Source organism: Trichosurus vulpecula, chromosome 8 (genome assembly GCF_011100635.1).
Source record: "Trichosurus vulpecula isolate mTriVul1 chromosome 8, mTriVul1.pri, whole genome shotgun sequence".
NCBI lineage: Eukaryota > Metazoa > Chordata > Mammalia > Diprotodontia > Phalangeridae > Trichosurus > Trichosurus vulpecula.
Genome location: NC_050580.1, coordinates 26,216,249 through 26,243,364, shown reverse-complemented (window position 1 = coordinate 26,243,364; position 27,116 = coordinate 26,216,249). Strand labels below are relative to the sequence as shown.

At 44.8% G+C, this 27,116-nt stretch overlaps 2 protein-coding genes across 3 annotated transcripts in view; both read right to left on the bottom strand.

Moving 5' to 3' along the window:
• REEP3 (receptor accessory protein 3) overlaps positions 1-1,139 on the bottom strand; it is an 84,294-nt gene extending 83,155 nt beyond the window's left edge. The window contains exon 1 of one of the 2 annotated variants that reach the window (XM_036734789.1): positions 948-1,139. In XM_036734789.1, coding sequence (XP_036590684.1) covers positions 948-979 — 32 coding nt within the window. In that variant the 5' untranslated portion in view covers positions 980-1,139. The remainder of the gene's footprint in view (positions 1-947) is intronic. The other variant, XM_036734788.1, reaches the window with a different exon arrangement.
• The window catches only part of LOC118829440 (collagen alpha-1(I) chain-like), a 164,169-nt gene continuing 138,190 nt past the window's right edge, over positions 1,138-27,116 (bottom strand). The window contains exons 6-7 of the mRNA XM_036736460.1: positions 1,751-1,877; positions 1,138-1,653 (exon numbers count right to left, since the gene is read on the bottom strand). Coding sequence (XP_036592355.1) covers positions 1,138-1,653; positions 1,751-1,877 — 643 coding nt within the window. The remainder of the gene's footprint in view (positions 1,654-1,750; positions 1,878-27,116) is intronic.

Genomic DNA, 27,116 nt, shown 5'->3' with positions numbered 1-27,116 from the left:
CAGATCCGGCCAAGCAGACCTCCCCCCCCCCAACTCCCACCTTGGGGCGTCCCGCCCCACCCCGTGCACCCCTCCTGACCCAGCCCCCTCCCGCTGGGAGGACAGACTTTCCTAAGCGGCCCCCGCCCGGGGCGCCCTCTCCCCGGCTTCCCTACCTGACGTCCCAAGGCCTCGGGATCCGGTCCCTCCCTCTGAGGTCACCTCACTCCCCCGGTCTGGCTCTGAGCTGCACGTGGCGGGAAGGGAGGACCCGGAGCAGCGGCGCTCGCTCGGTGTCTCCCCGCACACAGAGAGAGCTCGGACGGAGTGTGCCCCCGCGCACCGGGGGGCCGGCAGGCCGCGGGGGTACCTAACGAAACTCGGCTCCTGCACGGCTGGTTTCATTTTGCCCGGGCCGGAGAGTCCGCGTCCCGGCAGGGGCGGGACGCCGGGCGCGTTCCCTCCCCACCCCGCGCTCGGCCCCGCCCCTCCGGCCATGTGATTCGGGCTCCCTCCACACCATCACCCAGCGCTCGCTCCCGCCGCCGCCGCGTCCCCTCCCCCTGCACGCCCCTTCGCGGCTCCAGCCGCGTGGGCTCACGTTGTGATTGGGCCCGCGCGGCCGCCGAATCCGCTGCTCCTCCTCCCGCCCCTCCCCCCGCTCCTCCTTTCTCTCCTCCCTCTTCTCCTCCTCCCTCCTCCTCCTCCCTCTTCTCCTCCCTCCTCCCCCTCCTTCTCCTCCCTCCACCTCCTCCTCCTCCTCCAACTTTGCCGCCGCTGCCCCGGCCCCGTAGGGCGGTGCCCGGCTGCCGAGAGGACCGCGCGCCCACCCCGCGGGACACGACACGCTGCCCCAGGGCTCGACCGGACGCCGCGGAGCGCCCGACGGCCGGCAGGCCGGAGGCACGGCCGACGCGACGCCGCAGGTCAGTACCCCGCTCCGACCCCGCCGCGGACCCCGCACTCACACCACAGCTCGGGAGATGATCCACGATACCATCTTGGCCCCCGGCGCGAGCGGGCTGGCGCTCGGAGGCCCGGCCCGGCTCGCCTCGGCCGCCTGGCGCTCCTCCGCTCAGCCGTCCCGAGCGCCTTTCTCCGCGTGCCCGAGAAGGAGGAGGCGCTCCCTCAGTCCCTTTTTTCCCCTCCTCCTTCCCCTCACCGTAGCTCCTGCAATTCCCCGCCCCGCTGCCCGGCGAGCCCCGCCCCCGCGCGGTGCCGATTGGCTGCCGCCGTCGCCGAGGCCGTTGGAGGCGGGCCCCGGCGCCCGGGCACGCGCGGTGCGCGGCCTGGAGAGCCTGGGGAGCCGAGGGCTCGGGCTCGCGCTCGCGTTCGCGTTCCTGTTCCTGTTCCTGTTCCTCGCAGCCTTTTCAAGTCCCGGGCCGCTCCGACCGTTAGTTCCCCTGCCGTAGCAGCCCCGGCGCGCGGGCCGGGCCGGGGAGGGATCTGTGCTCGCGGGTCTGGCGGCTCCGCGGTCCGGGGAGAGCCAAGTGTCCGATGGAGCTGCGCCCCCTTGCCCCCTTCCCGGCCGGATTGTGTTTGGGGCAAAGTCGTTTCCTGCTCCGGCCCGCTCGTGATTAGGGCGGGGGCAGGGGGGCCGCGCCGGCCCGAGCCCCTCACGCCTGCTGTGTAGACGCGGGTCGGGGGGCAGACGGCCACGCAGAGCCCCGAGAGCTGAGAGCCCCATCCCGGCCCTTCGCGGGCGGCGTCTCGCGCAACTTTGCGGGCTTCCTCCCCATCACTTCTCCAAGCTCCAGCCCAGCGCCCTGACTTGCGTCGGGTGGGAGACGCTCAGTCTCTCCGGCCTTTCTCGGGCTCCGACTTGACTCCTGCGAAGCCCACGGACTCTTTTTCGAAGTCTCTTAAAATGCATCGCATTACCGACGAAGCCGCCGCTACTGAAACATTAGAGTTAAAAAAGTTCCCCGATCGTAGGTTAAGCCTCCCTGGTAAAGGCTTTGTCTTCTTCCTTTACGGGCACAGCCCTGGCTCTTGGGGCGGGGGGGGGGGGGTTCATAAAATACCTGGTGAAGTCAACATCACTACCCCCCTCGTCCTACCCAGAAGTAAAGAGGTTCCGAAGATAAGTGACTTCACGCGGCATAGCAAACAGCTTCTAAAGATCACGGTCAGGATTTGAACCCAGTAGTGCTGTTTTTACTCTAACTCCTTCATTTTACTACACTGAGACCCAAGAAGAGGAAACCTGACCTGATTTAGCTTCCATTTCCTTCCCTGAGGTTTCGATCCTTTTCAATATTTGTGAAGTATTTGATGTTTTAATACCAAAATTTGCACATGATTTACAAGTAAACTATTTTTTTTTTGCCTATCATAGGCACCATTATCAATTATAATAATACTTCATTTTTCCCCTTTGGGAAAGGAGATGTTTCATACTTAACCTCCAAAACTTGAAAAAAAAATTAAGGATGGTGTGGTATGGATTATAGTCGACAGGATGCTGGACTTTGAATCTGGAGACCTGGATTCAAATCCCACCTAAAATACTTAACTCGATGCCTGAGAAGAAACAACCTTTGGTTACTTCAGTTCCTACTCAAAAATAATATACAAGCCAATAGTTATTACTAATGTTTTTAAGCTTCACTATACACAGCTCTACTGTTTGTGGCTTAAAGTGACCCTGGCTTTTTAATGGCTGTGCCGATGAGTTCTACCTTGCTGGAGTGATCAGGGCAAGCCCAGGACCTAGTGTGGCCTGGCTAAGTTTCCTTTTACTTCTAGGATCTTCCCCTCAATTTGATTTTCTTTTTTATTTCAAGGGGCCTCCCCTTGGCTCACTTCTTAACCCTAATCACCCAATGGGTGTTGCCTCAGTCAAAGTGAGAACCTGGAGAGACCTCAGCTTACAAAGGCCAAGGTCTCCCACTGCATCCTGGGCCATCTCCGGTCATCCAGATGTACATCTCACCGTCGGACCCAGATGGCTCTGTAGAAGAGAGTGAGGCTGCTGACTTTTCACAGCCCTCCCTCACTTAGATCCAATTTACTTACAAGTCATGGCATCCCCTTCCTGATGTCATGGTCCTCTTCAACAAGAAAGGATAAACCACACAAGGTGATGGATTTCTGTGCTGAAACAAATGGTTACACTGTCTGCTGCATCTTGGGCCTCTAAGACTTTAGAGGGTGAGCTAGAGTAGGGGTGGAGATAGTGCCTTGCATTCCTATAGCTTGTAGTTTAATAACAATGGTTGCTTTTGCATGATGTTTTCAGATTTGCACAGCATTTTATGCATTTTCTTATTTGGCCCATTGGCACAGGAACCATTTGGTTCTCCCAAAGTTACTGTGAGGCAGTTTGGGCTGTTATCCTTATCTCTGTTTTTACAGATTTGAAAATTTGAGGCCAAACTACTAAGTGGCAGGAGTGGGGAAACAAGCCCAGGTTTTCTGACTTCAGATAGATTGTTCTTTCCTCTAAAGCAGAGGTGTCGAATACAGCTGCTTCAACTACATTAAAATGTAACTGGAAAGTATTCAACAAAATAAAGGTACGATAGAACAACACAGTACACTTGGGGCAGGCATGATTAGTTTGTATTTCCGTTTGACACCACTGACACAGTGTAACTGTCTCTGAGTTTCCAGGAAAAATTGATCTTTTTTTGGTGCTGACCAAGAATTATCATGAAGATTAGCTATTTCACTGTGTTCTTGGTTGGAGAAGGTGATGATTTAACCAAAGGGCAGATCCCATTGTCATCTTGACCTACTCTCCTCTGCTCCTATGTCTAGATTTGTTACTAAATTAGACTGCTTTCATTTACAATATGATAAATTATAGCTTCCTTTTTCTTGCTGTTTTCTAAACCTACTGTTAGACTTTAGCAGGAGCTGGATTTCTTTTTCTTTTAGGCTCTTTTTTTCCCTCCAATAAGCCCTGCCCGTCTGCCCCCCCCCCACCCACCTTAAGTATTGTATAAATGCTTCAACAATTCAGAGTTATCTGTAAAGGAATTTGTTAATGCACAGGTCTGATTGATTCCCCCTCCTTCTTGAAAACCTTTATTCACTCCCTTTTGCCAACTAAATAAATCATCAATTCTTTAGCCTGGCATTTATGGTCCTCCAACCAGCATTTCCAACCTTAGTTGCTGTGACTTCCCTTCATGAATTTTCTGTTCTCACCAAACTGGACTATACTGTTCAGTCATTCAGTCAACAAACATTTATGAAGACCTTGCCATGTTTCAGGCATTGTGCTGTTACAAAAAAGAAACTGAAACAGTCCCCGTTCTAAAGGAGCTTACATGCCACGTAAATATAAAGTGAACAAATCACACATATATACACAGTGGCTTCGGAGGGTGGGCACTAGCAGTAGGGGGATGGAGAATGAGATCATACGTAAGATTGTGCTTCCATTGCATGTTAAATGGAGTCGTTCAGTCATTTCAGTGGTGTCAGACTCTTCATGTCCCCAACTTGGGGTTTTTTGGCAAAGATACTGGAGGGGTTCACCATTTCCTTCTTCAGCTCATTTCCCAGATGAGGAAACTGAGACAAACAGGGCTAAGTGACTTGCTCAGGGTCACAGAGCTAGTAAGAGTCCCAGGCCAGATTTGAACTCAGAAAGTTGAGTCTTTTTGACTCAGGGCCCTGTGCACTGTAGCACCCTCTAGCAGTTAAATGAAGAGAGGATGTCTCTGGATATAGGAATAAGGAGAGGTCATTATAGACTTATGTATGGAATGGCTAGCGCAAAGGCACACAGAGATGGAGGGCTGAAGAAGAGAAACAAGGTGAGTTTGGCTAGATCACGGAGTACGCCAGGTGCAGTGATGTCCATGGAGGCTGGAAAGTTAGGTTGGGGCAGGTTCTGTGGGGCATGTTTGATCCTAGAGCCACTGTTATACCTACTATGTGCCAGCACCTACTGTGCTACACTGGGAATACAAAAGAAGGAAGAGGACAATCCCTGTTCTCAGTCTGTGTGGAAGGAAAATCATTTTGGCAGCAATGTATAGAATCTACTGGGATGGGGAGACACCAGTTGGGAGCCTGTATCATCATAGTGGGCAAACAGTGCAAGTGGACAAAAGGTCACATTTCCTGACTGATGGTGACCTTTCATATACCACAGTCTCCCTTCCCCTCTCCATGAGGAGGTGCTTCCCTCTCCATGAAGGCTTCCCTGACATTGGTACTTGCTGCTATAAAGGCAAGATTATATATATTCATATTATTAACAGCTAAAATTTCTAGAGTGTTTGAATATTTACCAAATACCCTTGTAATAATGTCAGTAGTGGAATTATTTCTGCCATAATGAGGTTCAATGATTTGTTCCTAGTTACATAACTCAAAAGTCCACGAATCTGAGTTGGGAATGCCCTCAAAGGCCTTCTAGTCCAGACCATAGTAACCTGAGAATCCTTTCTATGGTATGGGTATAGCCCACATTTGGTCATCTCTGTTTTTTTGAAGACCTCTGGTAAGTGGGACCTCTCTACCTTCCCTAAGGCAGTCTATTCCATTTGGTGACATTTCTAGTTGTCAGGAAGTGGTTTCCTTGCCTAAAGCCAAAATCTGCCTTTCTGCATCTTCCACCTCATTGCTCTCGGTGCTGCTCTTTGGGACCAAGTAAAATAAGTCTAACCCTTCTTGGACGTGCATCCTCTCAAATTCTTGAAGTTATAATTGACTTTTAAGTTTTCTCTTCTCTAGAGGAAACACATCCGCTTTTCCATCTGAACTCATGTGATGATCTTAACATCTTTCCCCATCCTGACCGCCTTTTTTGGATCCCCATACTGTATCAGTGTCTTTCCTAAGACTGGTCCCCAGGATGAGATGCCCTTACCTGGTTTTGTTCTAGTAAAGGCTAAGTTCCCAGGGATTGCCCCCCCCCCACCATGTGACAGACACCCTGCCTGACATGGCAGCCCCTGTTTGCACTGCTCCACTGCACTGCCTCAGATTGAGCTTGTAGTCAACTTTATAAAGCCCAGTGAAAATATTGGACTTGCTGAACCCATGACTCCTGCCTCTTTTAAGACCAGGGATCTCTTCCCCTAACCCAGGCTGCCTTTCTGGTAGGATTGCATGGTCCATGTTTGGCTGAGACTTGGTCATTCTAGCCATAAGAGCTCACTTCCCACTTTTAAACTAAGTCCAGGTAAACAGAGAAAGTTCTGAAGATGGGAAGATGAGCAGAGGGAGGAATTGGGACAGGAGGATTGATTGCTGCTACCAAAGAAGGAGAAGGTTGGAAAGTCTAGAACATTTCCCTGGCGTCATCTTTTGCCCCAGTGTTTGAGTCTGTAATTTTTGTAGGTTGACCATGGCTTACTGGATTAGATGGCTGGCTGTCTCGTTGGGGCTGCACTGCTTTCCCAGACCTCCTGAAAATCAGCCAGCATCTTGACAGTTTGTCAGTTCTTAGAAAAGAGCACACGACACTTGACTGATTTTCTTTCTTGTTGTTGGGGTCATCATCAGAAGTGAAGTTTTAGTTTGAAAACAATAAAAAATCTATAAATAAAAAAGTTTCAAAGCATAAACAAGCTGCTGAACTAGTTTGCAGGTAATTTATATACATTGATGTAAGGGTCACATGAGGAACACCCACTGTCAACATCTGTCCTTGCGCATGTGATAAATACATGTTTTTCTTGTGTTAAATTGTTTTCATTTAAGGCAAATATCAAGAGGTCATGTGATATGGCTAGAGGGCAGGCCTTGGGGTCAGAGCAGGATCTGGGCTTGAGTTCTGTCTCTAACACGGGACTGGCTTTGTCTTACACCAAGATACAGACAGTTGCTGATTTCTTCCTTTGGAAATGGAATTGCAGGTCTTGTCTTAAAAGAAAATATATGACAAGTAACAAACTTAGAAAGATTTTATGGAAATGTTTTTTAAAATAATGTAGATTAGAAAAGGGTAGAATGAATGGGAAAAAAATCTTTAAAATTAGTGGTATTGTGATAATGTTTATTAAAGATTCCTATTTCTCCCTCAGTGATAAGTGGTTGGAATTGTAGGTAGGGTCTGAACTTCCGATACAAGTTTCTGTTAGAATGCCAGGAGCTTAGCTATTTTGAATTTAACAATTCCGACAAGCATTTAACTTTGCACTACTGATAGTTTATACAAAAGGAGCAGGAAAGCTTTTAGAAATCTTCAGGGAGAGCAGCACTGACCATTCAGATCAGCTGAGGGCTATGCCTGGGGGTGGTGGGGGGGGATGGCGGGAGCAGCACTGACCATTCACCATTTAGATCAGCTGAGGGCTGTGCCTCAGGGTCCTCGTATTTACTGGGGCCATGAGAAAAGAGCACCTGGAAGTTTGCGTCCAGCAGTGTGCCCAGGCTTTCCAAGAGCACTGGAAGTGTTCAGACTTGTTATCTTTTATAGTTTGAACCTTTTGTTGACCTTTCTGGGTTTGTAGGGCTTGGAGTCAGTAAAATCAGAATTCAGATCCTGCCTCAGACAAACCTTGATGAGCTGAATGACCCTGAGTGGTTGGTTCTCTTAGCCTCTCCCAATTTTAGTTTTCCCAGTTTAGTTTTCCCACAAGATCGTGGAGAGAGTCAAATGATATTTTAGAAATGCAGTGGAGCACTCAGAGCCTTCTTAGGTTATCCTACTTGGCCAGTGCCCACCGTCTCTTGTGACCCCAAGTGTCCTAGATCATTTAGGTCTTTGGCTCCGTCTCTTGCATGCCGAGTCAACGTTGGTAGTCAGGTGGAGCTTTCTGTACCTCACCTTTGTATCCCCATTGCCTTTTGGCTCCTCTGCAGTCTGGGTCTTTGGAGACCGTTGTGTTCTATGATTGTAGTTGGGCAGCATCATCAGTGCATGTATCTGGGGCTGCCAAGGAGCAGTGAGCTGGTCAGAACATCAGGGGTGTTGTGCTCGGGAAACTGCACGGTGCTTCCTTTTATGATCTCAAGCCATTTTTTGACGTAACATCCCATCTTTCTCAAAGCCAGTTTTCCCCAGTGTGTGTTTGCAGCGACACCATGGAAGGCCTCATTTATCTGGGATGCTGTCGGGGAGTTGCTGTCTTTTTTGTTTTATTCTTTATGGTTAAGGAATTACCATCAGTCAGTTAACAGACATTTATTAAAGGCCTGCTATGTGCTAGGTACTGGGAATACAAAACAAGAAATGAAGTTGCCCCTGCCTTAAAAGGGGCTCATGTTCTTAAAGGGTATACAAAGTAAAGAACAGAGCATTTGGTGGGGTAGGAGGTATCAGCCCCTGAGGGGACCAGGAATGGTCTTATGGAAGAAGGGGATGGAAACAAGATCTGAAGAGGCAGAAGTTAAGAAGTAATGCATTCCAGCCCTTGGGGACAGCCTGTGCAGAGGGACTTAGGGAGGAGACAGAACGTCACGTGTCCGTCAGTTAAAAACCAGTAAGAGCCCATTCTGTGCCAGGCACTGTGCTGAGCCCAGAGAATACACAATGAGGTAAAAGACACCAAGCAGAAATAGCCTGTCTGGCCCCAAAGGTCCAGTGAGGCAGAGGGATGGCTGTAATCAGACTGGAAAGATTTTTAAATGTAAGAGTGATTTGTATTTGATGTTAGAGATAATAGGGAGCCATCAGAGTTTCTTGAAGGGAGAAGGGGAAGTGATGAAATAGATCTGTACTTCAGAAGAATCACTTTGGCTGCCGTGTGGATGTAGATTGTTCAGTCGTGTCCCACTCTTTGTGATCCTGTGGAGCACAGAAGGCCAGTACTGGCCAGGGGGTTTTCTTGGCAAAGGTACTAGAGCGCTTTGCTGTTTTCTTCTCCAGTGGATTAAGGCAAACAGGATTAAATCAATTTGAGACTGGATTTGAATTTAGGTCTTTTTGACTCCAAGCCCAGCACTCTTATCAGCTATGCCACCTAGCTGCCTCCCATGTGGACATAAAACCTTGCTAATTAAGATGATGCAAATGAATGAAAAGTCGGAGTTATCAGATAATAATAGTAATAATGATAGCTGGCATTTGTACGGGGCTTTAAGGTTTGCAGAGCACTTCATGTACGTTATAGCATTTGAGCCTCACAACAACCCTGTGAGCTAGCAGGTGCTATTAGCCTTTTTTATAGACAAGCAGGATTAGAACTCAGGTCTTCCTGACTCCAGATCCAGCACTCTATTGTGGGATGTACGTGACCTGTATGGTTGCAAGTGGCAAAGTTTATGTTGGTCAAGACTAGGCATCAAGATATTACCAGTGAGGATTTGTGGAGAAGCAGTATAGTGAAGGAGAAAATCAGAGAAGTGGGTGACGGAGAAAAGAGGTGGTGAAAGCCAGGAGTACCAGATGGGCATGAAGGAATCCGGCTATACACATGAGAGACCTGTACAGGGAGTTGAAGGGATGGTGTGGACCCAAAGGCTCCAAGCACAGATGACACTAGTTGGTCTGCTGTGGGATGTGGGCCTTGGGTCTGAGCTGCTCAAGCCCCTGCCAGTGCCATTTCTCTGACCACACCTTAGACACCCTTGATTTGCTCACGCAGTTTTTGCTTCTTTTAGACCCCAGCTCACACTTTTCTTCTGTCATTCTCCACACCTTCTCAAAGCACACCCGGTAGTACCTTCTACCATGGGGGTGGGGGGAGGGGGCTCCTTGTATTTTCTTGATTCTTATATTCAAATTATTTGTGTTATTAATTAACTTTTTGTGCACTGATGGTTTATATCCCCAACCAGAAAGTAACTCCTGTGAAGGCACGGGCAAGGTCTTTTACTTTGTGTTCCCTAAAGATGCTGTGACGGCACTTTGCAAATGATAAGAGCTCAGTGGTATGACCCAAAGGGTTAACAGATTTGTCGAGTTGGGAGGGACCAGGTAGCCATTTAATCCAACCCATAAAGAACTGAGGAAAAAAAATGCTCATCCTATAACACACCTGACAAATGGACACCCAGCCCAGGCTGCTCCTTCCAAGACAGTCCTGCTTTAGAATGGCCCCTGAGTGTTAGAGCATGTGTGGGGGTGGGGGGGGAGCGCGGCTTGGTTTTCTCTTTTTTCCTGAGCATTCAGATGTGATCTGCCTCTCGGCAGTTTCCACGCCTTGCTCTCATTTCTGGCCTCCAGTCTAACTCTCCTCCCTCTCCCCCTCCCCCAACATGGCAGCTCTTTGAAGACAGCTATCGTAGTTCCCCCTGCTCCTCATTCTAATCTTATCAGAGCTAAGCATGGGGAAGCATGCTAATTCCTTCAGCCAATCCTCACCAGACATGAAATTGAGGCTCTTCACCCTCCTGGCTATCTCTCCTGGATACTATCCATCTTATCAGGGTTCTTCCAGGAAATGTGATCTCCAGAATACAATAAAGACAGTACTGCAGAGGTAGCTAGCAGCGTAGCAGACTTCTCTAGCCCTGGACAGCCCAAGGTTACGTTGGCTTTATTCCTGCTGTATCACAGTGCTGAATCATGTCTAGCTCGAAGCTTACTGAAATCCCCAGATCTTTTCCAAATGAACTCTCATGTAGCCATCTCTCCCCTGATTCCCATCTTGTGCTTGTGATCCCTCTTAAATGATACTTCATCAGATTCAGCCAAATGCTCTAGCCCAGGGATTCTTAACTTGAACTAGTAACTAGTAAGCAAACTAGTAAGTCCATGAATTTGTTAATAGAAATGGATCTATTGTGATAACTATTTCCTTTGTAATCCTATGTATTTTATATCGTGTGTTTAAAAAGATGATTCTGAGGGGACCCGAGGCTTCACCAGGCTGACTGCCCAGGTAAAGCACTCCCACAAGCCTCTCGGGATCTCTTTTGAATCCTGGCTCTGTCCCCCGTGTATGAGCTCTTCTCCATTCTGTGCCATCTGAGAGTTTGGTGAGCGTGCCATCCATCTGGGCACCTAGACAAACTATTGATTGTTGTCGTTCGGCCATCTGACTCTGTTACCCTGTGGATCGCAGCATGCCAATACTGTCCGGGATAGGGTGCGGGGGCAGGGGAGCGGTGTGTGTGGTGCGTAGTGGTTGTTGGCAAGGGTGCTGGAGGGTTTGCCATTTCCTCCTCCAGTGGATTAAGGCAAACCAAGTTTAAGTGATTTGCCCAGGGTCCCACAAGTGAGTGTGTGAGACCGATGGCTTGAACTCAGGTCTTCCTGACTCCACTAAGCTCCCTAGCTGCCTCAAGAACTGTTGATAAACACAGCTCTGAGCCCACGTCCCAGCGATGCTCCAGTGTCAAGCTGGCCGGTCTACAAACATTTATGAACATTTTAATATGTTCCAGGCCCTGTTATAAGTGCTACGGAGACAAAGAGAAGCAAGTGTAGTGTCTCAGCTCCCCGAGAGCTCACATTTGAATGGAAGAGAAATAGAGTAGTCGGAGGATGCTGTCAGAGGGAAGTCACTAGCCTTGAGCTCCCTTCAGGTTGAAAGTCTTCGCAGTTCATGCTCAGTCTGCTTCATTTCACTGTCATTGAACCCACATCTCTCCTTTTCCACAACTAGTATGAAGGGTTCAGCCAGATGTTGTTTAAGGTCTGTGCCAAGTCTACAGGGAACGCTATCCGATAACCCTGTTAAACAAGAGGAGATGAGTTTAGGTGTAGGTGACGTACGGCTGAGGGAGGGAGCTAGCCGCCAGCTCTTCAGATGCCTTCCTCATCTGCTGCCCCTCTCCTAGGGCTAGAGGATCTCCAGAAATCACATCAATCCCAGGGCTCTAATAGCTTCTTTTTCCTTTGCAACTCCTGTGGCCTTGCAACGTGGAGATTCTACCACTCTCCCATTCTTGTCTTTCAGGCTTCCTTAACAATAATGATGCTATACAAATATTAATTAATAATTGCATAAAAATTGCAATTTGCAAATGAAAATCCTGAGTTTCCAGGGGAAAATTATTACTAAGCTGTGAGATCGGTCAAAACTTCACATTGGAGGTAGTCATCAAAATCACTTGCCCAAACCTGCTGCCTCTCAGTTCAAGCCATCCTTTCAATGCTGGCACTTGGAGAGCCTGTGTGGCCTTCAGTCCTGTGACGTTTTCATTGCCAGAGAATTGAAATAGGCACCGGAGAGGGCTGTGGCCAGGGCATAATGTAGAGTGGGGCCGGACAGGACATGAAAGACTTCCTGTTTTGGGGGCCGATGAGCCTACGGATTGTCAGGTTGTAAGAATGAGGGAGGGATACCAGAGGACCAAGTGGCCTGCCTGCCTGCCTGCCAGCCTGTTGGGTAGATGTATGGAGATGTCAGGAAAGGACCAGGTGGAGAGAAGAGGTAGAGAGAGTTCTGTGTGAACTCAACCAATGGAGGAAGCAGCCACAGGTCAGACCACAGCTAAGGGGAACAGATTTAGAGCCGGAAGAGGGCATCAGGTTCTCCCCCCCGCCCCTGCTTTTTATAGGTGGCTTGTCTAGGGTCACTCAGCTAGTCTCGGAGATTGGAATCGACTTCTGAGGTCAGCACACCAAGAATAGATGTTTTGTGCCTCTTTTCCCCATCTCCCCTTCTTTTATTTCTGGATTTCTGCTTCATAGAGTTCACGTGTCTTCATTTGGATCTCACAAATGAATTTTTGCCAAGTCACTGTCAGTGTCTCTGCTGGCAGTCTGAGCTATAGTGGGTCACAAAAGGTACAGTCAGATTGACCCAGGGCTGCCTCTCTGTCTTTCAAGGCTTGTCAGGGTGAACAGAGAAAGGCGATAAACTGGTGGCAGCTGACCAATCAAAGCTCCTAGTTTTTCCAGAGAGGAGCACCTCTGCTCAGTTATTATCTCTAATTGTAGCTGCCAAAAGGGCCTTGTTTGGGTTCCTGGCTAAAGGCATCTCCACATGAGCCAGGGCTTCTGGGACAGCTTATTCAATAAAAGTGCAAACAACATTGAGAGGAGCCAGGGCCCCCAAGTAGTTACTGGAGGTCCTGTTCCACTCCTGAACTGGAAGCTCAGACATGATGATATTTCTATTCTGTCACAGAACCAGCTGGTCAATAAACATTTATCAAGCACCTATGACGTGCCAGGCCTTGTTATGGTCAGTGGAGAAATGAGAACAACAGTGAATCAGTCCCTAGCGGGGAGACACCACACACCTAGGCAAGGATTTGCAAGATAGATGTAAAGTAAATGTAAGGTAATTATTTTGAAAGGGGAGGAGATGGGTGGATGGGGGCAGAGAGGGTATTAGGGTAGGCTTTATTTAGAAGATGGTGCTTGAACTGAGCTTGGAGGAAAAGTCAGGATTGCAAAGAGGCAGAGGTGAGGAGGGAGTGATGAGTACCAGGTAGTAGGACAGCCTATGCAAAGGCATAGAGCTGGGAGAAAAAAAGAAACATTGATTTTGTTTTCATTGTCACTAAGTACCATTAACTAGGAATGTGGAAATTATTTTTCAGTAGTTGAGAGATTTTGATTAATTGAGAGGCTAGTGTGTCACATAGGATAGTAGCCTCCCAGTGCAGAAATGACCCACAAATGAAAAGGTTTTTTTTTTTAAATGGCAAAGGAGATAGCTTCCAATTTTTATGTATTAGGAACCAACTTGTTTTAAAGCAGAGATAATCATGAACCTAAGACCAATGAATCAATTTCAATATATATTTTATTAGAAGTTGTCACCTGCTTATCAACCCCACAAGCTGCAAAAAGCTAAAATATAAATCTCAATATTTAAAGTCTATATCATCACAAATAAAGACTAAAAGGAGTCTAATGTTGTTTCTATAGGATAAAAATTTTATTGGGAAGTTAACCCTGGGCGGGGGGAGAGGTAAATATTAAAGTATTTTATTATGCTTCTTGTGGAAAGTGTAAACTTTTGTCAATCTCTTTTCATCTTTAGTATATTTTTTTTTAATGCAATTTATTTATTTAACATATTTGGTTTTCAGCATTGATTTTCACAACAGTTTGGATTACAAATTTTCTCCCCATTTCTGCCCTCCCCCCCCACTCCAAGATGGCGTATATTCTGGTTGCCCTGTTCCCCAGTCAGCCCTCCCCTCTATCACCCCCCTCCCCTCTCATCCCCTTTTCCCTTCCTTTCTTGTAGGGCAAGATAAATTTCTACGCCCCATTGCCTGTGTATCTTATTTTTTAGTTGCATACAAAAAGTTTTTTTGTTTTTGAACATCTGATTTTAAAACTTTGAGTTCCAAATTCCCTTCCCTCTTCCCTTCCCACCCACCCTCCCTAAGAAGTTGAGCAATTCAACCTAGGCCACACATGTATTATTATGTATAACCCTTCCACAATATTCATGTTGTGAAAGGCTAACTACATTTTGCTCCTTCCCAACCCCTCCTGCTTTATTGAATTTTCTTCCTTGACCCTGTCCCCTTTCCAAAGTGTTTGTTTTGATTACCTCCACCCCCATCTGCCCTCCACTCCATCATCCCCCTGCCTTTTATTATTTTTTTTTTTATCTTCCTCCCTCTTCTTTCCTGTGGGGTAAGATACCCAACTGAGTAGGTATGGTATTCCCCCTCAGGCCAAATCTGATGAGAGCAAGGTTCACTCATTCCCCCCTCACCTGCCCACTCCCCTCCTCTCCTAGAACTGCTTCCTCTTGCCACCTTTATGGGAGATAATCCACCCCATTCTATCTCTCCCTATCTCCCTCTCTCAGTAAGTTACTCTCTCATCCCTTAATTTAATTTTATTTCTTTTAGCTATCTTCCCTTCATCCTCAACTCACCCTGTGTCTGCTCTCTCTCTTTTACATATATATATATATATATACACATACATACACATACATACATATACACATAGATACATGCATACATACACATTCACTTATATATATACATAAACATATATATATGCATATATATATATATGCATATTCCCTTCAACTACCCTAATACTGAGGTCTCATGAATCATACTCATCATCTTTCCATGTAGGAATGTAAACAAAACAGTTCAACTTTAGTAAGTCCCTTGCAATTTCCGTTTCTTGATTACCTTTTCATGCTTCTCTTGATTCTTGTGTTTGAAAGTCAAATTTTCTATTCAGTTCTGGTCTTTTCACTGAGAAAGCTTGAAAGTCCTCCATTTTATTGAAAATCCATATTTTGCCTTGGAACATGATACTTAGTTTTGCTGGGTAGGTGATTCTAGGTTTTAATCCTAGCTCCATTGACCTCCGGAATATCGCATTCCAAGCCCTTCGATCTCTTAATGTAGAAGCTGCCAGATCTTGGGTTATTCTGATTGGGTTTCCACAATATTCAAATTGTTTCTTTCTGGCTGCTTGCAGTATTTTCTCCTTGATCTGGGAGCTCTGGAATTTGGCAACAATATTCCTAGGAGATTTCTTTTTGGAATCTATTTGCGGAGGCGATCGATGGATTCTTTCAATTTCTATTTTGCCCTGTGGCTCTAGAATATCAGGGCAGTTCTCCTTGATAATTTCCTGAAAGATGGTATCTAGGCTCTTTTTTTGATCATGGCTTTCAGGTAGTCCAATAATTTTTAAATTATCTCTCCTGGATCTGTTTTCCAGGTCAGTGGTTTTTCCAAGGAGATATTTCACATTGTCTTCCATTTTTTCATTCCTCTGGTTCTGTTTTATAATATCCTGATTTCTCATAAAGTCACTAGCTTCCACTTGCTCCAATCTAATTTTTAAAGTAGTATTTTCTTCAGTGGTCTTTTGGACCTCCTTTTCCATTTGGCTAATTCTGCCTTTCAAGGAATTCTTCTCCTCATTGGCTTTTTGGAGCTCTTTTGCCATTTGAGTTAGTCTATTTTGTAAGGTGTTGTTTTCTTCAGTGTATTTTTCAGTATTTTTTTGGGTCTCCTTTAGCAAGTCATTGACTTGTTTTTCATGGTTTTCTCGCATCCTTCTTATTTCTCTTCCCAATTTTTCCTCTACTTCTCTAACTTGCTTTTCCAAATCCTTTTTGAGTTCTTCTATGGTCTGGGGCCAGTTCATGTTTTTCTTGGAGGCTTTGGTTGTAGGCTCTATGACTTTGCTGTCTTCTTTAGGCTGTATGTTTTGGTCTTCTTTGTCACCAAAGAAAGAATCCAAAGTCTGAGACTGAATCTGGGCGCGTTTTCGCGTCCTGGCCATATTCCCAACCAACTAACTTGACCCTTGAGTTTTTCAGTGGGGTATGACTGCTTGTAGATTACAGAGTTCTGTGTTCTACGTTTGGGGGGGAGGTGCCAGCTCTGTCAGAGCCGCACTCCTCCTTCCCCAAGGACCCCCAGTCCAGACTGGGCTCAGATCTTCGGCAGGCTGTGCACCCCTGCTGTGATCGCCACTTAATTCCCCCCACCAGGTGGGCCTGGAGCCGGAAGTAACAACAGCTGTAGCTGCCCCACCTCCGCTGCCCTGGGGCTGGAAGCCAAACCGCAAACTCCTTCCACTCCCGCAGCTTTTCCCACTAACCTTCTCCGCAGTCTTTGGTGTTTGTGGGTCGAGGGGTCTGGTAACTGCTCACGTATTCAGGGCGCTAGGGCCCCCTCCGCCCGGCTTCTGGACTGGATCGTCCACGCCGCTCAGGCTGGGCTCTGCTCCACTCCGTTCCCAGCTCCCAGCTCCCAGCTCCGTGTGGAATAGAGCTCACCCAGAGACTATCCGGGCTGTCCTGGGCTGGAGCCCTGCTTCCCTCTGCTGTTCTGTGGGTTCTGCCGTTCTAGAATTGGTTCAGAGCCATTTTTATAGGTTTTTGGAGGGACTCGGGTACGGAGCTCACTCTAGTCCGTGCTTACCAGCCGCCATCTTGGCTCCGCCCCCTAGTATATTTTCTTAAGTAATTTTCAGTGTTCTGAGAAGTCACCTATTGTTGAGGGGTTTGAACCACGGAATCAGAAGACCTGGATTGAAGTCCTGCCCTCCTTGTGACCCTGGACATTGCTTAAGTGTCCCATTCAAGGCTTTGAGCTCAAAGGTCTTAATGATCGGCCTGAACCTGAAAGGAATTTCCACATTAGAAGCCCAGATTATTTATATATCAATTTGAAGCTATTTTTTAATCTGTTAATAAATATTTAGATGCAATTCTCCACAGATAACTTTCTGCCTGGCTAAAATAGAGGTTCATATATAAAAATATGTTGAGGGCAGAAATATCAGAATTTTCTCTCATTTAGTTTATAACCTGATTATCCCATGTTTCTCTTTTTTTTTTCTTTCATGAAGCAAGATATAAGGTGTATCTTTTGTAGATTGTGTATATGCATACATTCCTTTTCCAGAACAAAGTAGTTGGAGTTTTAAGTTCAGTGAATCTAATGCTTTGATGAGAATACATTCAGTGCTTTTACAGGTTGTGTATTATACCTTGCTTTATACAATCAATGCATTTTAAAAGACAGAACTATTATTTATACAAAAGGTTACCCTTTATGGAGAAATTGATTTACTTTTTTGCTGCTGTTACTATGGAAACACTATTAGCCTGTCCCTAGTGGAAACCAAAATTTACATTTAAATAGAGACATTTTTAAAGGTAAAGACAGAGTAGGAAAATGTAATTTTTCTTAGAAAAATCTTAGGCTATATTATAGACTGTTTTTAATACTTAGCATGGGCATGGGAGACAATAGAGTGCCTAATAATAAGTGACCTCTAATTTTATTCAATAACAGGAATGTGAAGGTACAGACGTTCCCTATTCATTTTATAGTAGAGTAAAAACTAATCTCAGACTTGCTATGCTGGACTGGGATAATAAGTCCCATTAAATTTAATGGGAGCTTTTCCTATGCATTTGTATTGTATGGAAGGGATGCATTAAACATTTTAAACTCTCCTGTGCAGTACACCTCTTGTTGGAGTTTATGGGATTTGTGGGTAGCTTAGTCTCACAAGGGATCATTAGTGATGTGGTTTTGACATTTGCTTTCTGAACATCTTTGTTTCTTCTCATCCCTATATTCTGGCTATTCTTCTACTTCTGCCTCATTATGTGTGCGAGATGAGGGGGCGGCAGTGAGACTTTGAAGGGCCCCGACCTGTAGCTGCTGCCCTCAGAATTGAGTGTATGTGGACCATGGTGGGAGGAAATGAGGGGGAAAGGAGGAAGAGGAGAAGGGGAATGAGGGAGAAGGGGAAGACCTGCTTCTCAGAGGGATTACGGGGAGGGGAAGGAGACTAGGAAACTACCTTGAGTTTTTTAAGAAAGCAAAAAGACTCTCATTTTTTCAAATGAAGAGTCCCTATCTCAGGATTGACAGACAAAACACATTCCTTTCTTCACCCCCAATTAAACACTGTATTGTCGATTGAAAGCCTGTGCCAGGCTGTCCTGAAGGACCTTGATTGAAGGGATGAATCATTGATTAAGCCCTTACTATGTGCTAGGCATTGGTTTGGGAATATAAAGAGGAAGAAGAGGGTTCCAGCTGTTCTGGAGCTCCCATTTTAATGGCGGAGAGAAGACCTGGGAAAAAGATGCGAGTCAGATGGGAAGGTCCCTGAGGGCAGAACAGCAAACCAGATGTAAATGCTTCTTCTTTAACATCAAGTCCACCAATAAAATCGTATCCATTTCCGATGCAGAACCAATTGAACCATTGGACAGGGCCGGGAAGATGGTGAGGGCACTGGACTGGAAGTCTAGTTATTCCCAAGGCTCTTGGGTTTAGGGGCCTGGGCTGTCTCCATCAGTGTCTGTGGGGAGGTGGTGGTGGTGGTGGTTTGAGCTGCCTCCTGTCTCTCCTTCCTGCCTCAGATTGGCTGGCCTGCCTGCCTGCCCTGGGAGCCCAGTGGTGACATTTGGTGGGGGTGGCTGTCCCCTTCTCCACAAGACTTGCTTCTCTGGTTGATGGCTGGGAGGGCTGGGCTGGAAGCAGGACCAGTGGGTGCATTGAGGGGACTTCTAAGGTGAGGAGGAAGGTGGGCCCCTTTTACACTGTGACTTATCCCCTCAATGATGACTGTGAAGTCTGGGCTGCAAGCAGGTCTGGTTACTGAGAGGGGGATGCTGCTGTTTCTAAAGCTTTGGGATTCAGCATTCAGGGGCTGAGGGGAGATGGTGGCCTTGTCTTTGTTTTTTGGGTAATACTGACCAATTTCAGGTCTGGTCTCGGGTTTGAAAGAATTGATTTGGTTTGATTTAGCTGACACATACTCTTTTCCTGTTTCCCCTTCAGGGTACCCTGCTGTTTCATGAAGCTTGGCTGGCTTGCCTGCCTTTTGAGAGGCACAGAACTTACGTTCTATCTCTGTCAGGTGATACCACGTACCTAAATAGATTCATAGAGAGTAAATTTAAGGTAGTTTGGAGAGGGGGGATGGATCACGAAAGGGTTTGAGTTGAAGGGGGAGCTTGGGCTGAGTCTTATAGGATGAAGTAAGGGGTTTTTTCAACTAGAGGTGAGGAGAGAAGGTGCTCTTGGCACGGAGGGCAGCAGGTACAAGGAAGGCTAAGGTAGATGGAGTTTGTGTGAAGAACATCAAAAAAACTTGTTTGATTTTGGACCTTGAAATGTGGGAAGGGGCTCATGTCTACCAAAGCTGGAATGGTAGGGTAGAGCTGGCTTGTGAAGATCTTTAAATGCCAAAATATCATCTGAAAATGAAATATTTTCATGAACTCTTGGTATTAGTTTAGCAGTGTCATGTTATGATTCATGCAGAGAGCTCATGAAGAATTCATTGTGGACCTATTAGAAAAGGGCAAATTACAGAAATATTAACTATGTGAGCTCCTTTTTGAAACTGAGGGTGCTCTTAAGTACATTGATAATTGAGAAACTGGTATTTTAAAAGTGTTTTAATGATCAGCTTTGTATGAAATACTTTGTCACTTTTGAAAAGTATTTAAAAGTGAGGACAAATAGACCATCCAGTCCTGCTGTAGCACCAGGAAGAAAAAGCTTCCTGTGTTTTCCTCTCTAATTTTTTTTTCCTTTCGAATGGAAATGTTCTTAAAGTGAATTAGTTTGGGGCTTTTTCCATCTTATCTTTTGCCTTTTATTATTTTATTACTTCTATTAGTAGTGAGCCACCTATCAGGCATGTGAGAGTCCCAAACCTACAGGCAGATTTGTTTGTGAAAGGAACAAGTTGCCTCTTTCTAATCTTGATTTACGTTGAGAGTTTGCTCAACATAAAATAATGGAAAGGCTATTGGGAGGTATTACATGGATCTCATTAAAACAATTATGCCTAAGTATGTGTTTTTTAACACTTAGGCTCATTTTTGTAAGTACAGATTTCTGTCACTAAACCAAATCTCCACAGCCAGGAAATTCTTTTAAATTACATTGATAATGCATCTATAACCAGTTCAATAACTCTGAAAACCAAAACAGATTTAGTCTGAAAAAGAAAGATAAAGGAAGCAATGATGTAAAGTAGGAAAGAAAAATTCAAAGAAAGAAACAGGATAACAAGAAAATAAGTTATTCCCTAAGTAAGGAGTATAGACTGGTCTTGGTCGAATTTTGCCCAGGAGTTCATTGTTAAAAGGCAAAGAATTCAAATTACTGCCTGGATATTTAGACCAGGGAGTTATTTATATAACAAATTCAAGGCTAGGATTACCTAGGTGATTTCAGCCTAAGTGTAGTGAGTTTTATTGTTGTGTATTATCTTCTTAAACATGCTAACTCTCCACTCACTTTGGACTGCAATATTCTGATCATTGTTTGAATCAGACGCAATTCAGCAAAATATCTTAGCATTACTTTGTCTTTATCGTATTGGTTTTAAGACATGTAGGGTTAATAATTAGAGAATTCGTAATTTTGTTTAGAATTTTTTTTCATTTATTTTTATTTATTTGTATTTTTTTTAGAATTTTTTTTTTTTTTTAGTAAAGCAAGCATTTATTAAGTACCTGCTATGTCTTGGGCATTGTGCTAGGGACTAGAAACACAAATATAGTGAATTTAAAAATCCCTCCTTTCAAGAAGCTGTATGTTATAACAGAATTTCATGATCTTCTTTATTATTTTTATGTTCATAGTAGAACTGCCATATCCTGAGTTATTTTAAAGCCCCTCTTAGTCACATTTAGAAGGAAAAATCTGATTCGAAAGTCCAAATTATCTCTCAAAAAAAATGAGACATCTTTTATGTATTATTAAAAAGAGTCAGGTCTGGGGGGAGGAGCCAAGATGGCTGCTGGAAAGCAGGGACTAGTGTGAGCTCCCTGCCGAGTGTCTCCAAAAACCTATAAAAAATGTCTCTGAACCAATTCTAGAATGGCAGAACCCACAAAACAGCAGAGGGAAGCAGGGCTCCAGCCCAGGACAGCCTGGATGGTCTCTGGGTGAGGTCTGTTCCACACAGAGCTGGGAGCTGGGAGCGGAGCAGAGCCCAGCGTGAGCGGCACGGACCAACCAGACCAGGAGCCCGGCGGAATGTGCCACAGCACCCTGAATCAGTGAGCTGCAGCAGTCACCAGACTTCTCAACCCACAAACACCAAAGACAGCGGAGAAGGTTAGTGGGAAAAGCTGCGGCAGTTCGGCTTCCAGCCCCGGGGGCAGCTACAGCTGCCATTGCTTCTGGCCCCAAGCCCACCTGATGGGAGGAATTAAGTGGTGGATCAGAGCAGGAGTGCACAGCCTGCTGAAGATTTAAGCCCAGTCTGGGTTGGGGGTTCTTGGGGAAGGAGTAGTGCTGGTGTGACAGAGCTGGCACCTCCCCCCCAAACGTGGAACATAGAACTCTGTAGTCTACAAGCAGTCATACCCCGCTGAAAAACTCAAGGGTCAAGTTAGTTGGTTGGGAATATGGCCAGGCAGCGAAAACGCACCCAGATGCTGTCTCAGACTTTCGATTCTTTCTTTGGTGACAAAGAAGACCAAAACATACAGACAGAAGAAGTTAACAAAGTAAAAGAACCTACAACAGAAACCTCCAAGAAAAACATGAACTGGTCCCAGGCCATGGAAGACCTCAAAAAGGATTTGGAAAAGCAAGTTAGAGAAGTAGAGGAAAAATTGGGAAGAGAAATGAGAAGGATGCGAGAAAACCATGAAAAACAAGTCAGTGACTTGCTAAAGGAGACCCAAAAAATACCGAAAAATACACTGAAGAAAACATCACCTTAAAAAATAGACTAACTCAAATGACAAAAGAGCTCCAAAAAGCCAATGAGGAGAAGAATGCCCTGAAAGGCAGAATTAGCCAAATGGAAAAGGAGGTCCAAAAGACCACTGAAGAAAATACTACTTTAAAAATTAGATTGGAGCAAGTGGAAGCTAGTGACTTTATGAGAAATCAAGATATTATCAAACAGAACCAAAGGAATGAAAAAATGGAAGACAATGTGAAATGTCTCATTGGAAAAACCACTGACCTGGAAAATAGATCCAGGAGAAATAATTTTAAAAATTATTGGACTACCTGAAAACCATGATCAAAAAAAGAGCCTAGGTATCATCTTTCAAGAAATAATCAAGGAGAACTGCCCTGATATTCCAGAGCCACAGGGCAAAATAGAAATTGAAAGAATCCATCGATCGCCTCCTCAAACAGATCCCAAAAAGAAATCTCCTAGGAATATTGTTGCCAAATTCCAGAGCTCCCAGATCAAAGAGAAAATACTTAAAGCAGCCAGAAAGAAACAATTTGAGTATTGTGGAAACACAATCAGAATAATCCAAGATCTGGCAGCTTCTACATTAAGAGATTGAAGGGCTTGGAATACAATATTCCGGAGGTCAATGGAGCTAGGATTAAAACCTAGAATCACCTACCCAGCAAAACTGAGTATCATGCTCCAAGGCAAAATATGGATTTTCAATAAAATAGAGGACTTTCAAGCTTTCTCAGTGAAAAGACCAGAACTGAATAGAAAATTTGACTTTCAAACACAAGAATCAAGAGAAGCATGAAAAGGTAATCAAGAAAAAGAACAAGAAAAAGAAATTGCAAGGGACTTACTAAAGTTGAACTGTTTTGTTTACATTCCTACATGGAAAGATGACAAGTATGATTCATGAGACCTCAGTATTAGGGTAGCTGAAGGGAATATGCATATATTTATATATATATATATATGTGTAAATGTGTATGTATGTATATATCTATGTGTATATACATATCTATCTATCTATATATATATATATGTAGAGAGAGAGAGAGCGAGCGAGCGGACACAGGGTGAGTTGAAGATGAAGGGAACATATATACAAGAAAAAATCAAATTAAGAAATGAGAGAGGAACATACTGAGAGGGGGAGATAGGGGGAAATAGAATGGGGTGGATTATCTCGCATAAAGGGGGCAAGAGGAAGCAGTTCTGTGGGAGGAGGGGAGAGGGCAGGTGAGGGGGGAATGAGTGAATCTTGCTCTCATCAGATTTGGTCTGAGGAGGGAATACCATACATACCCAATTGGGTATCTTACCCCACAGGAAAGAAGAGGGAAGAAGATTAAAAAAAAGGGGGGTTGATGGAGGGGAGGTCAGATGGGGGTGGAGGTAATCAAAAACAAACACTTTTGAAAGGGGACAGGGTCAAGGGAGAAAATTCAATAAAGGGGGATGGGTTGGGAAGGAGCAAAATATAGTTAGTCTTTCACAACATGAGTATTGTGGAAGGGTTATACATAATGATACACATGTGGCCTATGTTGAATTGCTTGACTTCTTAGGGAGGGTGGGTGGGAAGGGAAGAGGGGAGAGAATTTGAAACTCAAAGTTTTAAAAACAGATGTTCAAAAACAAACAAAAAAAAGTTTTTGCATGCAACTAGAAAATAAGATACACAGACAAAGGGGCGTAGAAATTTGTCTTGCCCTACAAGAAAGGAAGGGAAAAGGGGATGGGAGGGGAGTGGGGTGACAGAGGGGAGGGATGACTGGGGAACAGGGCAACCAGAATATATGCCATCTTGGAGTGGGGGGGAGGGTAGAAATGGGGAGAAAATTTGTAATTCAAACTCTTGTGAAAATCAATGCTGAAAACTAAACATGTTAAATAAATAAATTTAAATTAAAAAAAAAAAGAGTCAGGTCTTGGGTGGAGTCAAGATGGCAGCTGGAAAACAGGGACTTGTTTAAGCTCTCCCCCAAATCCCTCCAAACACCAGTAAAAAATGGCTCTGAACAAATTCTAGAACTACAGAACCCACAAAATAATAGAGGGAAGCAGGTCTGCAGCCTAAGATGGCCTGGATGGTCGCTGGGAAGGATCTGTCACACCCTGCTGGAAGCTGAGCACAGCCCATCATGGAGCCTGGACACACCAGGCACTAAGGAGATTGGGTGGAGCAGGCCATAGGGCCATAAATCACTGAGCAGTAGCACTTACCAGACTTCTCAACCCACAAACGCCAAAGATGACTTAGCAGATCAGTGGGAAAACTGCTGGATCCGGGTGAGAAAAGTGCGCGATCAGCCCCAGAACTGGGGGTGGTGGAAGTGGTGCAGCACAGGGCGCCAGCAGCAGGAAGCTCCTGCGGCTGCTTCCAGAGCTCCAGCAGTTCCAGGCCCACTGGGTGGAAGGAATCAAGCAGCAGATCAGAGCAGGAGTGCAAGGAGCATTTTGCTGGCACAGAGGCAGGGTTCTCTTGCTTTGCCCTGCTTGTATCTGGGTCATGGTCCTGGTTGGCGGTTTTTGGGGGAGGAGGAGCGCTGATGTGGCAGAGCTTGCTGTGTAGAAGTAGCTCTGAAAACAGAAACGCAACACCCCTGAAGCTTGGGACAAACCACTTGCCACTCTGAAGGCAGTCATACTCTGAAAAAAACCTCAAGGGTCAAGTAGTTGGCTGGGAACACGAGCAAGCAGCGAAAGACTCAGACTATTGAATCTTTTTCGGGTGACAAAGAAGATCAAAACATACAGCCAGAATAAGTTAACAAGGCCAAAGAGCCCACATCAAAAGCCTCCAAGAAAAATATGAATTGGTCTGAGGCCATGGAAGAGCTCAAAAAGGATTTGGAAAAGGAAGTAAGAGAAGTAAAGGAAAAATTGGGAAGAGAAATGAGAGTGATGGAAGAAAACCATGAAAAACAAGTCAATGACTTGCTAAAGGAGACCCAAAAAATACTGAAGAAAATATCACCTTAAAAATAGACTAACTCAAATGGCAAAAGAGCTCCAAAAAGACAATGAGGAGAAGAATGCCTTGAAAGGCAGAATTAGCCAAATGGAAAAGGAGGTCCAAAAGACCACTGAAGAAAATACTACCTTAAAAATTAGAATGGAGGAAGTGGAAGCTAGTGACTTGATGAGAAATCAAGAAATCGTAAAACAGAACCAAAAGAATGAAAAAATGGAAGACAATGTGAAATATCTCATTGGAAGAACCACTGACCTAGAGAAGAGATCCAGGAGAGATAATTTAAAAATTATTGGACTGCCTGAAAGCCATGATCAAAAAAAGAGCCTAGACATCAGCTTTCTAGAAATTATCAAAGAAAACCACCCTGATATTCTAGAACCAGAGGGTAAAATAGAAATTGAAAGAATCTAGTGATTGCCTCCTGACAAAGATCCCAAAAAGAAAACTCCTAGGAATATTGTTGTCAAATTCCAGAGTTCCCAGCTCAAGGAGAAAATATTGCAAGCAGCCAGAAAGAAACAATTTGAGTATTGTAGAAACACAATCAGGATAATACAAGATTTAGCAGCTTCTACATTAAGGGATCATAGTGCTTGGAATATGATATTCTGGAGGTCAAAGGAGCTAGGATTAAAACCAAGAATCACCTACCCAGCAAAACTGAGTATAATACTCCAGGGCAAAATATGGATTTTCAATAAAGTAGGGGACTTTCAAGCTTTCTCAATGAAAAGACCAGCGCTGAGTAGAAAATTTGACTTTCAAACACAAGAATCAAGAGAAGCATGAAAAGGTAAACAGGAAAGAGAAATCATAAGGGACTTACTAAAGTTGACTTATTTCGTTTACATTCCTACATGGAAAGATGATTTTTGTAACTCATGAAACCTTTCTAAGTATTAGGGTAGTTGAAGGGAATATACATACATATGTGTATATATACATATACATATATACACACACACACACATATATATAGACGAAGGGCACAGGGTGTGTGAATATGAAGGGATGATATCTAAAAATAAATAAATGAATACAATTAAGGGGTGAGAGAGAAATATATTGGGAGAAGGAGAAAGGGAGAGAGAATGGGGTAAATTATCTCACATAAAAGTGGCATGAAAAAGCAGTTCTATTGGAAGGGAAGAGGGGGCAGGTGAAAGGGTATGAGTGAATCTTGCTCATCAGATTTGACTTAAGGAGGGAATAACATACACACTCAATTGGGTATCTTACCCTATAGGACAGTAGGGGGGAAGGAGATAAGCGGTGGGGGGGTTGATAGAAGGGAGGGCAGATTGGGGGAGGAGGTAGTTAAAAGCAAACACTTTTGAAAAGGGACAGTGTCAAGGGAAGAAATTGAGTAAAGGGGTACAGGATAGGATGGAGGGAAATTTGGTTAGTTTTTCACAACATGACTGTTATGCATAATGATACATGTGTGGCCTATGTCGAAGGAAGGTGGGTGGGGAGGGAAGAAGGGAGAGAATTTGGAACTCAAAGTTCTAAAAATAAATGCTCAAAAAACAAGAGTTGTTTTCACATGCAACTGGGAAATAAGATATACAAGCAGTAGGGTATAATAATCTATCTTGCCCTACAAAAAAATAAGGGGACAGGGGATGGGGGGGAAGTGGGGTGACGAAGGGAGGGCAGACTGGTGAAAGGGACAATCAGAATGTATGCCATCTTGGGGTGGGGGGTGGTAAAAATGGGGAGAAAATTTGTAACTCAAAATCTTGTGGAAATCGTTGAAAACTAAAAAATGTTAAAAGGAAAATGATTTTTTAAAAAGGAGTCAGGTCTTTATAAGGAAAAACAATGTTAGTTTGGATATTCCCATTTATGACTTAGTAGAAAGCATTGTCTGAAATGTGTCTGCCTTGGTGATAAACAGCTGTGTTTTGGGTTGGAAATGAAAATTTCTTCTTGGGACCTATCAGAGTGACCTATGGGAGTTCCCTGCCACAGTGACTTAAAAGGGTATGCGGAACTTCTCCTCTTTGCCTGGAAAGAATCAGGCAGGGAAACCTGCTTTCTTCTCTCAGGGATGTCCGTTTTATTAGAAAATTGGTAATTCAATTATCAGACAATTGTATCAATTTAAATTTTGGGTGTTCATTTTTAGAAAGAATTAAGAAAGGTCTTGGCAGTGAAGAAATTGGACAGTATTTAACTTTATGGCCAACCATGACAATGGGAAAA